This window comes from Vigna radiata, chromosome 5 (assembly GCF_000741045.1).
Source record: "Vigna radiata var. radiata cultivar VC1973A chromosome 5, Vradiata_ver6, whole genome shotgun sequence".
NCBI lineage: Eukaryota > Viridiplantae > Streptophyta > Magnoliopsida > Fabales > Fabaceae > Vigna > Vigna radiata.
Window position 1 is genome coordinate 16,181,032 of NC_028355.1, and position 15,322 is coordinate 16,196,353.

A 15,322-nucleotide genomic window follows, 5' to 3' on the forward strand; every position below is an offset into this window, starting at 1 on the left:
GTTTCGGTTGTGGGACCAAGACACTTACGTGGATGACGTGGCTCGAATTGTTCGTTTCTTCTGTATTTCGACCGCTCGTTATGTTTTAACCTTGACCAATGCTCAAGTTAGAAGCGGTCTGTAGTTGAGTGTAAGTAGTATGTGAATAGAGTGTGATTAGAAGATATCTGGCTCGTGGCCCTCTATTTATAGACATTGAACTGATATAATCTCAATAGAATATAAACAGAATAAAATATAAACAAACTTATTTGGTTACTCATAAACAATCTTACCTATATCTTTAATCATATATTATTTGATTCTCAGTATCTTTAATAAAATACCTTTTAAATTGGTGGACTACAAGTTCAATAATAAGAGTCGGCCCAATTATGACCCATCATAATCATAATGTTATGTATAACCGATCGGTTATTCTTCGTAATCGCTTGTCCCAAATATCATACCGTACAGATACAAATTATCTATAATTAAATTATTTATATTTATTGTATAGTTATATTTTTTTAATTTTTTGTATGGTGCCACGGAAGCATTGTGCTAAGCTTTCCCCAAAAAATCACAAACCAATTCATTTATCTTTTATCTATTTACTTCGTTGGTCAGTCATTCATTTTATCTATTATAAAAAATTTAATTAATCCCTTTTTTCATAATGAAGTTATTTTAAAATTTTGAAAGTATATCTTTAGATTTGTTTTGCAAAAACCATTTTTGAAAATTTCTAAAATTTATTATCATGAGTAGATATTAATCAAAAAACATTATTAATATCTTAATTGGATTTTTTTTATTGAATAGAGGATATCATATTTTCAAATTGCATAGATGCATTATTTTTTTTTATCTTAATCCCATTTCTAACCCCTTATAACCAGAAGGTTTAATCATTTGACGTGGGATGTTGATGTTAATTTTTTAAATGACGTGACATGTTCACGTTGCACAAATTAAGGTTTGTGCAAAGGGATTTATTGCATCGCGAAGAAGGGTGTTGTTCGCTGATACCGACATTGCATCGCGAAGAAGGGTGTTGTTCGCTGATACCGACACTATTTTGGGGTTCTGCACTGATTACGCGAGTTGGAGTTTTCTTTTCACAATTTCACGATTTTGGGTTTCTTGCTTGGTTCTTTTATTGAAGGTTAAGGTTTTGCGAATTATGGGTATGGAACTCGTGGTGGCGCGGTGAAAAATGGGGTTTGTGATGTTCGTGAGGAAGAATGGTTCATGGATTGCTTGAGTGCGATTTTGTGGTTTCCGGATTTCTTTGCAAGTGCACATTGGGAACGAAAATGAAGGCTGGCTTCGTATTGGTGGTTGCTCGAGGAAGATGGAGGCGCAATTTGCACAATCTGGGGAGAGAAATTTGCAATTGGGTTCGATGGATTCACTCTTGAAGGAGAAGATTGGTTGCGATCAGGGTGAGTCACGGTGATTCGATTTAGTGGATCTGCGAGGAAGGGTTCTTGCGGTGGTGTGATAATGGGTTTCGCAGTTGCAAAAGAGATGGTGGGTTCAGTTCATTATTGGGTTTTTCTTCTATATCTAGGTTTCTCTATGTGCAAATGTATGCTCATAGTGGTTGTTTTCCATGGTCGTGATGTTGTTGCGACAGCGAAAATGGTTACTGGTGCGAACTAATTACGTCACAGTGGCTTGAGTTCATCATAAAATTGGTAATACTGCCATGGTTGATTTGAGAGTTTTTAAAAATAAGGGTTAATTGGGTTTCTGATTTGTTACAAGTTTCTAGAGATAGAAGATTTGGGAAGCTCATAATTAGGGTTCTTGAAAGGTTGTGGCAGCACATGGTAGAACACGTGGTGATAGGTTGGTCTAGTGAGGTGGTTATTGACGGTAACACAAGGAAAGAAAAAGGAAATAAAGGTTTTTGATGGAAGAAATGAAGCTAACATGACAAAATTTGATGAGGTTGCTGTCTCTCATTGATGGGTGTGTAACGTTAGTTGGTCTAGTGAGGTGGTTATTGATGGTAACACAAGGAAAGAAAAAGGAAATAAAGGTTTTTTATGGAAGAAATGAAGCTAACATGACAAAATTTGATGAGGTTGCTGTCTCTCATTGATGGGCGTGTAACGTTAGTTAAACCCAACGTCATTCTGCCAGATCAACTAATTATAATACGTTAAGTCCAAAGTGTAATTGTTACAATTTTTATAAAATAAAAACTCAAAAAAAAAAAACAGGATCATTTTGAGATTCTAAAATAAAAAATTGCTGAATAATTAAACCTAACCAGAAAGTTCCTGATGGCTATGCGGAAATGTTACGTAATGGAAGAAGCACCGCCTCATGTCACCCAGATTCTCGTAAATAAAAAAAAAAAAAAAACTCAGAATCTGTACCTCCTCATTAATTTAATTTATTTCAAAAATATTTTACACCTCCCCACTATTTTCTTTTGTTCCAAAAATACCCTACACCTCTCCATTATCCTTAACAATCTTTCTCTTTCTCTCTCTACATTAATGGAGCATTTACATGGCTCATTAATGGAGCATTTACATCACTTAAATTTGAATATATTTTCTTAAATAAGTTTGATTTAATCTTATTTTCGTTGTTAAATATATTTTTTTCTTTTCAAATTACTTAATAAATGGTAAAATTTTGTTCTAAATTTCTAGAGAAATGTTTATTATATACATGTATCTTTTTTTTTACATATAATATCTATAATTTTTAACATTATATTATGTTTTAACTCACCGACATGTTTGACTCAAATAACTTGAATAAAATATTTAATTTATTAGATAAATAATATAAAAGTATTATTTAATACTTAAAATATAAAAAAAAAAGTTATTTGTTAAAGATTTAGAATTTATTTAGTTTTTTCCTTATTATAAAGTTAGTATATAATAATAATAATAATAATATATCATTATTTACTATTAATATTATTATGTTTATTATTTTGTATCTGCATCTAACTTTTAATTTTATAAAATGGAAATGGTAGAAGGACTAATATTGAAGTTTCCTCTGAATTTTATATTTTGTAGTATGTTACAAATTCAAATATGAACCAATGCTCCATTAATGTAGGGAGAGAAAAAGAAATATTTTTAAAATAAATTAAATTAATGGGGAGGTATAGAGTATTTTTGGAATAAAAAAAATAGTGGAGAGGTGTAAAATATTTTTAAAATAAATTAAATTAATGAAGAGGTACAGGTCCCACTTGGGGAGGTGTAGGGAGCAACACCCTTTGATAATTGGACAGCCATTTTTTTTTCCTTGGGCCCGTTTGGGCCAGACTTCAAGCCCTAAATTGCGTTGTAGACAAACAAAACCAACCAAAGAAGTTACTAGAAGATAATTATAGTTTAAGAAACTAATCTTAATCCTAATTTGTACTGATAAGTTACTTTATTATCTCTGAAACCAAATACTAACAGTATAAATAAAAAATAACAATTAATGGCGATTGTTATAGATGGCTGGAAGGAAGGTGTTGTTCTTGGCGTCTTTTGGTTGCCCTAAGACGTGGCATGCAATCGACGGAGACTCCATGACTTCCACCGCCATGGAGGGAAGGTGTTGTTCTTGCGCACATTCCCGAAATCGCTAACCAATAACCATCACTCTCGCAACCACTTACACTGCTGCTACCACTACTCACAATGTCAATGTTCGCGAGCATGCCCGAGGAGAATGTTCAGAAATCGTTCGAGGCGTTCTACGAGGAATGGCTTGCGCGGCACGAAAATTTCCTTCAGCAGCTTCTGAGCGTCGAGCCCAATGATAACGATGCAGAACAGAGGATGCTGATCGAGCAAGTTATGTGTCATTACCAGAAATTTTTGGAAGAGAAATCGAACGTGGCCAACGGCGACGTTTTCCTTCTCTTTTCCCCGCCCTGGCTTTCCGCCTACGAGAGATTGCTGCTCTGGATTGGGGACTACAAGCCCTCACTCATTCTCCGTCTCGCCGACGGCAATGTCACAGGCTTAACGGCGGAGCAGAGGGAGAAAATGGAGCGAGTCAGCGACGAGATCAAGCGAGCTGAGAGAGAGGTTTCCGAGGCAATGGCTTCCATTCAAGAGAGCATGGCGAGTCCGCGCATGCTGGCGCTCGTCAGAGTGGTTGACGGCGAGAAAACGGAGCAGCAAGCGGCACTTTAGGGACTCAAGGAAGCGCTTAAGAAGGTTTCCCAGAAAGGCGACGCGCTTCGCGCGTCGACGATGAGGAAGGTGGTGGAGATCTTAAGCCCGCCGCAGACAGTGCAGTTACTGGCGGCGACGATGCGCTTTCAGATGCGCGTAAGGAAGAACGGTTTGCTCCGAGACGAGGTTGGACCGTCACATTGACATATCTCTGTCAACGTGTATTCCTCTAAAATCTATACCGGACCACGCGCGATCCGTGACGCACGCGTCCTATTTCCTATTCCCTACTCGCGCGTGTTTTTTTTGCTTCTAAAGAAACCGCGAATTTCATTACTACCAATAAGTCAATAACTGTTTTCCTTATCACCATTCAGCTTCAGTTTAACTTTATTTAAAATAACATAAAAATGTTTTTTTATTGTAGAATTGTTATCTGATTTTGTTAAAAAATAAAAAGCTATGTTATTTTCGTTATTTCTCATTCTAATTTTGAAAATAAGAGGTGTCAGTGTTAATTATTTATTATTATATTATTAAGTTATTATGTTCAAAGATAAGTTCCACTTAACCCAGCATGATCGAGTAAAGTCCAGAACAGCAAAAAAATAAAGAAAAAAAGGCTTTTAGCCAAGCCCATTTGCTGATGCTGAATTTCTCGTGTTTCCTCCTTGACTGGATCGTGAAGTCCATTCACAGTAATAGGATGGGCATTGATATTAGCACTACCCAATTTTCTATTAAAACTCTCCAATAATTGATAATTTGTATTTTTACTGAAATATCCGCAATGCCTGACATGATAACGTTTGTTGTGTATAATACAGAACACAGTATTATATTTTTGCTTATATCGAGACAAGACCTTATCAAAATATCCAAAGAAACATGTTATTGTCCATCCCAATACTTTCCTCATACAAAGGTATTGGTTTGTGTTTTTTCTGTACCTTGATAGAATTTGTCAAAATATTAAATAAATGTTATCGAGAATACGTAGGTTAACAAAATAATCCAGTTTTAAAATTAAAAACAGAACTAAAATATTATCAATTATGAAAATTTACTCAAAAGAAAATATATTATACTTTTTTATTTATTATATTTTTTTATTTTCATTCTATGTTTATTTTTTAAAATTAAAATAAAGGACTTTTTATTAATTGATTTATATTTTATTTTGTATAAGATGTAAATTTCGCATTTATCAATTAAAATTATTTTTGTGACTTCTAATGTAGTATAGAATTTTATTTTATTTTCAATATCAATTGTTTAATCTGAACTCAACACTGTAATAATATATAAATTAATTATATTTTAATGTAATATTTTGTTGTGAATTTATCACGGTAACAAAATGGTATTTAAGAGCAAATTGTATTTGATATTTTTTGAATGGCAATTATTTGATTGTTCAGAGATTGTGTGATTAATTTTAACTACTAAATTACGCTTCACATGTTTTTCTAATCGGCTCATATGTCTATTCTTTTTTGACTAAAAAATCAAACCAAACTGCAACGACCTTATTCAATATACGCTGTAAAGTTTGTTTATATTTTCTCAAATTATCTCTCGTAACATAGTTTAGTCTTTTATGTTAAAATTAATAGTGTCTGTAATTTAAATCAAATACGCTTGTATATTTTACGTGTATCTTTTATGTTTTTTTTCCTGTTATTTGCATGTGTATATAAGACTATGCAGACCTCATTAATAAGATGAAGTTCTCATTTGTTTTTTATACTCTCTCGCTGTTTCAATATTCTAAGTGCATTGCCCTATGCTGTTAGTGACGCTTATATCCAATAGCGGTATCCAGAGCCTGGTTACGAGAACCTAGGGCGTATTTGTTTTTTTCTTCATTCTTCAAGCGTCCTCTGCAGCAGTGAAGAAGGGTGGTTGGAACTCTTGGAGATCAACAAGAAAGTTGTTCTTGGACAAGAAAGCAACGATGTTGATGGATGATCTCTCTTCGTTACAGTTTCCGATTCTCACATAAAAGAATTGGAACCGCTGGAGCACCCAGATGTGTGTGGTGTTTCGGGTACAAGGCGTTAGTGATGTGATCGAAGGAGCTGAGCCGGATCTTTTTGGAAAAGAAGATCAGAAAAAGGACTTCAAACAAAAGGATGATAAAGCATTGATCATTCATCAGTGCGTGGACGATGCACACTTTGAAAAAATCCAGATTCTGAACACATCCAGGGAAGCGTGGTGTATTCTGGTTTAAGTGCTATACTGGAGGAGAAAAGGTTAAGAAGGTGGGACTCCAAGCACTAAGGAGTCAATACGAACATCTGGTCATGGAAGAAGATGGTAGGATAAGTGATTTTTTCAGTCAAATACTAACAATTGCAAATTAGATGAAAGCTTGTGGAGAGGCTGTTACGGACATGATGATCATCGAAAAAATCACGAGATCACTGCAGGAAATGTTTGATCACATTGTTGTTGCAATCGAAGAATCAAGAGATGTTGGAAAGCTCAAAATAGAAGAGCTTCAAAGCTCTTTAGAAGCTTATGAAATGAGAAAGCGAGAAAGGAAATCCATGAAACGTGACGACCAGGCACTCAAGGTTAAGCATGTGAAAGGTGAAGAGAAAAAGAAGACCAAGAAGTGGGAAGGAAAACCAAGAAAAGGCAAATGGAAGAAGGAAGGAGGTGGTGCTGATACAGAAGAACAAGATGAGATATCTGACTCGAGCAAATCGTCTGATTCAAAGGACAAGAAAAAATACAAAAAGTCTTTGAAGAAAAAGAAAGATAAAAGGAATGTTGAATGCTTCAACTGCCACAAATACGAACATTTTGCTTCAGAATGTTTTCCAGAAAAGGCAAGCCAAAGTAAGTCTTCAAGCAAGGAGAAGGAGGCACACATTGTTCAAGAAGAATCAGATGAAGAAACACTGACATTAATGGTAATGACAACCACTGAATGCGTGAATTCAAAGAACAAGAACTGGTATCTCGACTCGGGTTGTTCAAATCATATGACTTGCAACAAAGGATGGCTGGTCAACTTTGATGAGACAAAGAACAACATGGTTAAATTTGCTGATGACAGCACGCTAAAGGTAGAAGGCATGGGTGATGTGGTCATCAATAGAAGAAATGGATCAAGAGCGATAATCTCCAATGTGTTGTTCGTACCTGATATGAATTGCAATCTTTTAAGCATCGGACAGTTGGTTGAAAGGGGTTTTACGGTGGTCATGGGCGATTGGAACCAAGTGAAGCTATACGACAACAATGGCAAAATGATCTTGACCAACAGACTTTCAAAAAATAGAACCTTTCAGGTTTGTCTTGACGCCGTGGAAAACATACAATGTTTATCGACACTGAAGAACGATGAAAGTTGGACGTGGCACTTGCGTTTCGGTCACTTGAATTTCAGAGATCTCTAGAAACTCGAAGAGAAGACCATGGTGTCAGGTATGTCTCGTATTTCTTTACCTGTTGAAGCTTGTAAATCTTGTTTGGCAGGCAAGCAACCTAGGAAATCTTTCAAGCCAAAGATAGAAATGAGATCAAAGGAGTGTCTGGATGTCGTGCACTCGGACATTTGCGGGCCACTTGATGTACCATCACTGGCAGGAAACAGGTATTTCATCGTCTTCGTAGATGAATTTAGCAGGATGTGCTGGGTGTTTGTAATCAAAACAAAATGCGAAGCCTTGGATATCTTCAAGAAGTATGTTGCGAATGTGGAAAGAGAAAGTGGCAAGACTTTGAAGATCCTGAGAACTGATGGCGGGGGAGAGTTTACATCACATGCATTCGAGGAATTCTGTCAAGCAAAAGGTATAACCCACGAGGTAACTGCGTCGTATACACCTCAACATAATGCACTAGTAGAAAGAAGAAATTAGACAATTATGAACACCGCCAGATGTCTCCTCAAAGAGAAGAATTTGCCACGACAACTCTGGGTTGAGGTTGTGACGACAGCTGTCTATTTGCTGAACAGATGTCCCACCAAGTGTCTTGAAGGAAGAGTGGCACTAGAAGTTTGGACAGGAGCAACCCCATCGGTAAGGCACTTAAAGGTATTTGGTTCATTGGCGTTTGTTCATGTTGCAGACCAGAGGAGAACCAAGCTTGAAGATAAGAGCGAGCCAATGGTATTCGTAGGCTATCATCCAACCGGGGCCTATAAGCTTTATGATCCAATAAAGCAAAAAATGAGTATCAACAGGGATGCGGTCGTGCTTGAAGAGGAATCCTGGGATTGGAGTCACATGCAGATAGGGTCAAAGAAGACTCTGATTCGTGGGATTAATGACAAGCTCGAACAAGAGAAAGCCGAGGAAGTTCCTAGAACAGAGGATGTTTCTGTCAGTCATAGTGATGAAACTCACCGATCAAGAAGACAAACTGTACGACCATCCAGGTTCGAAGATTATGAAGTATACACAGATGCTGCAATTGACGAAGAGGGAAGTTTGATCCACATTGCATTAATGGCAGGAGCAGAACCTGTGGACGTGAATGAAGCTTTAAACCATGTGGTGTGGAGAAATGCTATGTTAGAAGAGCTTCATTCAATCGAAAGAAATAAAATGTGGAGGTTGGTAGATCTTCCACTTGGCAAACATAGTATAAGCATCAAATGGGTGTTTAAAAGGAAACTGAACCCAGATGGTAGTGTGTCGAAATATAAGGCTCGACTCGTCGCAAGGGGTTTTCTGCAGAAGAAAGGTGTAGACTTTGATGAAGTCTTTGCTCCGATAGCAAGGCTGGAGACTATACGTCTGATGGTGGCAGTTGCATGTGCACGGAAATGGAAGATCTTCCAGCTAGATGTAAAGTCTGTGTTTCTTCATGGAATGCTGGAAGAAGAGGTCTATGTTCAGCAACCTCCTGGATTCAGGGAGAGAGACAAAGAGGAGAAGGTGTACAGACTGCAAAAGGCGTTATATGGTCTACGCCAAGCACCCAGAGCCTGGAATAAGAAGATTGACTCAGCGCTAATTCATCATGGATTTGAGAAGTGTAAAGTGGAGCATGGAGTCTACGTAAGAAAGACTGTCACAGGTAATTTGTTAATTGTTTGCTTATACGTAGATGATATTCTTGTTACATGCTCAAGCGTAGAAGATATGAATGAATTCAAAGAGGTGATGAAATCTGACTTCAAGATGACGGACCTGGGTGAACTGTGTTACTTCCTGGGAATGGAATTCACACACACAAGGAGAGGGCTTGTTATGCATCAACAAAAATATGCAAAAGAGCTACTTGAACGGTTCAAGATGCACCAGCGTAACGCTGCTAGAACCCCTTTGGAGTTGAACGTAAAGCTCAAGAAAGATGAAACCGAAGAGGAGGTGGGCGAAATAAGGTTCAAGCAAATTGTTGGCTCCCTAAGGTTTTTGTGCAATAGCAGGCCTGATCTTGCGTTTAGTGTAGGTTTGGTGAGCAGGTTTATGAGGCAGCCAAAGAAGAGCCATATGGAATCTGCAAAACGCATTTTGAGATACGTAAAGGGCACTTTGAGTCATGGAATACTGTTTCCATACAGGAGTCAAGAGAACAACTTGGAGATCACAGGGTACTGCGATTCAGATTATGGAGGTGACACTTTGGAAAGGAAAAGCACATTAGGATTCATCTATTTCATGAATGGAGCACCAATATCTTGGTCGTCTAAGAAGCAATCAATCGTTGCTCTGTCAAGCTGCGAAGCAGAGTAGGTTTCAGGAAGTTATGCTGCCTGTCAAGGAATATGGCTTGAAGAATTGCTTACTGAGTTGAAAACTGAAATGGAGAAACCTGTGAAGCTGAAGATGGACAACACCTTTGCAATCAATTTAGCCAAAAATCCAGTTAGTCATGGGCATAGCAAACACATAGAAGTAAAGTATCACTTCTTGCGTGATATTGTGAATAAGGGAAAGATCGAATTGCTCTACTGCAGAACTATAGAGCAATGGGTTGATCTGTTTACAAAGACCTTAGCTGCAGACAAGTTCGAACTCATGCGAAACAAAATTGGAATTATATCACTTTTTGATTTGAATTAAGGGAGAGTAATAGTGTCTGTAATTCAAATCAAATACGCTTATATATTTTACCTGTATCTTTTCTGTTTTTTCTGTTATCTGCATGTGTATATAAAATCATGCAGACTTCATTAATAAGATGAAGTTCTCATTTGTTTCTTATACTTTCTCTGTTTCGATATTTTGAATGCATTGCCCTATGGTGTTAGTGACGCTTATATCCAATAAAAATAACGCTTAAATTTCTATTAACAGTAATTTTATATTTGTCGTGAATTTTGATCTAACATTCTTATTGGGTGTAGTTCTTCTATTGCATCAACTTTTTTTCTCTGAAAACAAATTCTGTATCAACTTTTTTTTATAATAAAAATACCATAAAAATCGACAAGATACAAAATATGCGAAGAAACTTCAAATAACCAGAAAAAACTTGTGTTTGTGGGAAACATCAGATAAGTAGAAAATCATGAGGTGAATTTGAAAAAAATTGTAGTTGTTTGAATAATTTCAATTGATTGTTTAATTACAGGTAGTAATATTTAACTTGATTTATAAGAAATTGTTTCAACCAATGTTGGTATTATTTTCATAAATTTCTATATAAACCCATCGATAGTGGTTTTTAAATATGCCTGAATGTAACTTTAAAAGCTAAAGAGAAAACACATATAAATCAAAATTTGTCCAGGACTTTTTTAGAAAAAGAAAATCTTAAATAAAGAGTATATCATCAGTGTGAAAGAAAACTGGGTGTTACTCCCTCCACCTCCCCACTTCCAACCTCTACCCCCACAATTTTTTTGATTTTTTTTAAAAATACGAAAATAACCTTTCTTTATTTATCCTTTTTATTTTTATTCATTTATTTTTTCTAGGCACCTACACCCCCACCCATCTCTTACGGATTCCATTTCTTCTTTTATTTCTGTTTGAGTTCTTGTTCTCTCCTATTTTCAATTCATGTCTTTTCATTTTTTTTGTCTTTTTTTTTTCTTTAATTATATTATACCTAATTATTTTTTTTCCTTTTTTTCCAAGAAAATCCCAAACAACAAAAAGGAAACAAAAAGTTTAATCATCCGGTACCAAAAAAAAAACAAAAAGCCATCATTTTCTTAAATAGAAAATGAAAAGTACGAATTTTAAAACTGGAACAGCTGCTTCTTCCCTGCATTGGAAAGCTGGAAAACAAAGAGCCATCATCTTTCTTCCTCACACAAACACCTTCAACCTTGCAAAAGGGTNTTTATACATTATAGGCAGAGGAAACACACCTCACATCAAGATATTTTTCAAACAAAAAAAATTCATGTGTAGAAAAGTTGAATCATCCTGTACCACGTAAGTTTTCTAACGCAGTATATGCTCAAGTTTAAGAAGTCCATGAGGCTTTGGAATGCAAGGACAACGTTTTGGGTGCCGTGACGGAAGAGTTCAAAAGAAATGAGATGAGGGAGGAGAGAAGGACTGACGAGGAAGAGTTGGGCCATGAGAACGCTGTGAAAAAATATCGGTTCGTACAACGAATGTTGAGATCCGTTTCGTTTCTCTAAGAAGGTTGACATCCGTTTATTGAAGGGTAAAAATGAGATGAGGAGGTGCAGGGAGTACTCTGTGGGGGTGCAGGGAGTAACTCCCAAGAAAACTTCGATTTATTCCGAGCCCAAAGGATAGGTCCATCTTACTTGGGTTCTAATTCGACCCATATTTACTAGGCTTCTAATTCGGCACATAATATTTCGGCCCATCATGAATCACGCGTTCAATTTGACGGATCTATCTGTATCTCCGTTCCTTCTTTTCTGTACTTCCAAAATTGCATATATAACTTTTAAGATTTAGCTAAATTAATTTTTTTTTTTACTCTTCTTTTCTTTTTCTTATGTAATATTGCACTTATTTTATTTTTTAACTAATTTTTTGATAAACCCTTAGTCCATTTTCGAAAATCGACAAACTTTTATCTAGTTTTTAAAAATCGACGAATTTTCAATTCATTTTCGAAAATCAAACAAACTCTTAATTTATTTTTGAAAACTGATCAAGGAAAAACGTAATTTGAAATACATTTAAAAACAAATGTATTTCAAAATATGTTTAAGAAAAAACCTACTAAATTTAAAATAACAAAAAAATAAATAAATAATAAATTTTGAAAATTCAAAATAAAACAAAAATTTAATAAAATTTAACAAAAATTCAAATAAATAATAACAAAAATTAAATAACTAAATTTAAGATTTAATTTTTTGTTATTTTTATTTGAAATTTTGTTTAATTTTTTAATTTTGTTATGTTTTGTTTAATATTATTTTCCTGTAATTAATTTTAATACTTTTATCTTTTAATTTTCATTGCCTTTTAATATTTTTATCTAATTAAGTATAAATAACTATAATTTTTTTATTACTATGAAACTATCTTTACCTTTTTCCTAGTACCTAGTATTATTTTTAGGTAGAAAGTTGTCATCAGTTTTAATAGGTGGTAACGAAAATTGGATTCGTCTAAGTTTATGATCACTCTTATAGGCTGGTCAATGAAGGCATTGTCACTATCCAAAGTTCCAATATTGACTATTGACCGACAATTTCTTTTGGATTCTTTTTATGAAAGTGAAAAGAGTATGTCATCTAAATTATATTATTCACACCATCTAATAGTGCAATGTGATGCACCAAGATTCTAATGATCAAACATCAAATTCATGAAAAAAAAACAATTTAAACGTATTATTAGTTTGTATTTTTTCCCTATAAATATAATTTGCTTATGTTTTATAATATATAGGTATTTTTTTTTTAATTTATTTTATCATAAGTTTGGTTTGATTTTTATGTTTTATATTTTTTAATTATTTTATTTAATAAAATTTTAATGTAATGTCAAGTGATGACCACAATTTGAAGTGAGATTGTGAAAATGAATTGGTAATAACAATTTTCTTTTGAAAAGTTGAAGGGTAAATACCAACTGCAACTATTATTATGATTTATAAGTAATATTACTTCATTATTTTCTCATTTACTTTGAGATATTTTTACTTCATGTTATAAATTCTTATGTTTTATAGAATTGTACGTAGTGATATAAAATATAAAATACAAAATGTGGATATGATTTTGAAAAACATAACAAAAAAGATTAATAATTTAATAGAATGTATTAAGTAATTATATATATATATATATATATATATATATATATATATATATATATATATATATATATATATATATATTCTAATTTGCTATTGTTTTTTGGCACTATAATCGTATTTTCAATTATTTTTCATGTTTTTGAGCTATATTTTGTTAGAAAATGTGAAAAAAGAAGTAATAAAATTCACAAACAAATAATTTGAATGTGCACTAAATAAATAAATCATTATAAAATGCATTAACTAAAATATTTTAACATATCTTATTTACATAAATTCAATATTTAACTTGTTTTTAATTTGAAAAAATATTCAAGTCGAGTTTTGAAGATTGTTTCGGTTGTGAAGTTCAGTCACAGTTTGTTTTCTCAGACGTTCAGTCATACCTTTCGTCTTCTTATCATAAACTCCGTTCAATCAAGTTCTCCATTCCTCCTCTGAAGTATGTTCGGTTGGGTGTCTGCCAAAGATCCTCCGACGCTCAAGTCAGTGTATTGTTCACTCGATAATGGGAAAGCAACAATAAATGTGCAGTAAATCTAAACTCACTACTCATACATTTGACATTTATTCATAGTTGTTGTCATGGGTCTGTGATTAGCAAAATCTTAATCACGGTCCAATGATGGCCCAATACTCTTAATCACATTTTACCTTAATTATGCTCTAATACATTGACCTTTGACCGTAGTCAGACGGTCTACCTATGATGGTTGTACTTGTCGTGGATATCGTATTAGAACGATACAGATAAAGTTAGCATGTCACTGGTGGGGGGACACCGCATCTGCGCTGAGCGTGTAGGACAGACGTCCTTATAGGGACATCCAATAAAATTGGACCGGTACAGACAAGGTTAGCATGTCACCGGTGGGAGGATGTCGTGCTTGCGCCAAGGGTGTCAACTGGGCGTCTTTGGTGACTTATCACGTGCCACCGAGTCCCTATGGTATAAAGATGAAATAACAGTAGCAATTTAGTACATGTCTAAAAGGATAAATACATGTTCTTGTAAGCACCGAAACTTTTAATCAAATAAGACCTCGATTTTCGACTCATCTGGAAATGATTTGACGAAGACCATTTGCATTTTGAGAATAATATTTTGATTCTTCGATATTAAATTATTGATATCAATCACAAGTCTTTAAAATTATTACAAAATATTAATAGAACTAATAAAAGTCACACAAACAAATATTACTCGAAACATGTAATCCATTGTCTTTCAAGATTTTTCTTTAATGTGTTAGATAAGTTTTCTAATATATAATAGGAACTTCTCTAAAAATTTTAAAGATATCAAAACTAAAAAGGAAATCTAAAAAATATATAGGATATATAATGAATTCCAATTTTATTTTATAAAGTTAAATTGATTTAAAATTGATTTATTAACAAATATTATAATAAAAAAAAATAGATTTAAGTTACTCGATCTAAAAAATAACTTTATAAAAATAAAATTTTGTTTGAATTTAAATTGAATGGATATGGAGAAATGGTTTAGTCGACTGTGGTAGACCGAAATTGAACGATGGGTAGACCCATAAAGAGGCAGAGGGAGAAAAAAGGGTATGGGTTAGTAAAAGGGAAGAAAATAGGCAATTATTGGCCTATTTATGATCTCTGACGCAACATGCACCACACGTACACGTGAAACTTTTTGTCGTAGGTGCTGAATCACTTAGGAGGGGCCATGTTCCTCTTTCAAAGGACAAAGATAAGGTTGTTTCCCTTGTCTTTCATACCACCTTCTGTAATTTAATAATGCTTACATGTGTTACATGTTCCTTATCTATTTTGCATTCCGATTTAATATTTTAGGGTTAAATATATTACAAAATTCTGATTTTAGTTATTTTTATCAAATTTTTTTAACTTTTCAATTAATATTGAATAAAAAATGTGTCAAACAGTATAAACAATCTAAATGCTATAATGAAATGTGTTTGAAACAGCAGATAAAGTTAAATAAATTTAGTAAAAAAGACTAAAATCAAAATTTT

General features: G+C 34.1%; 1 protein-coding gene across 1 annotated transcript; it reads left to right on the forward strand.

The window, feature by feature from the left end:
- The first annotated feature begins 3,674 nt into the window (after nt 1-3,674).
- LOC106760373 (transcription factor TGA2.3-like) lies at nt 3,675-4,157 on the forward strand. The gene has a single exon (XM_014643810.1). It carries the CDS (start codon nt 3,675-3,677, stop codon nt 4,155-4,157), a length of 483 nt encoding a protein of 160 aa, XP_014499296.1.
- The last annotated feature ends 11,165 nt before the right edge of the window (nt 4,158-15,322 follow it).

Excerpts from the sequence above, each read along its gene's own strand:
- LOC106760373 (XM_014643810.1), top strand. The coding sequence starts at position 3,675 with ATGCCCGAGGAGAATGTTCAGAAATCGTTCGAGGCGTTCTACGAGGAA.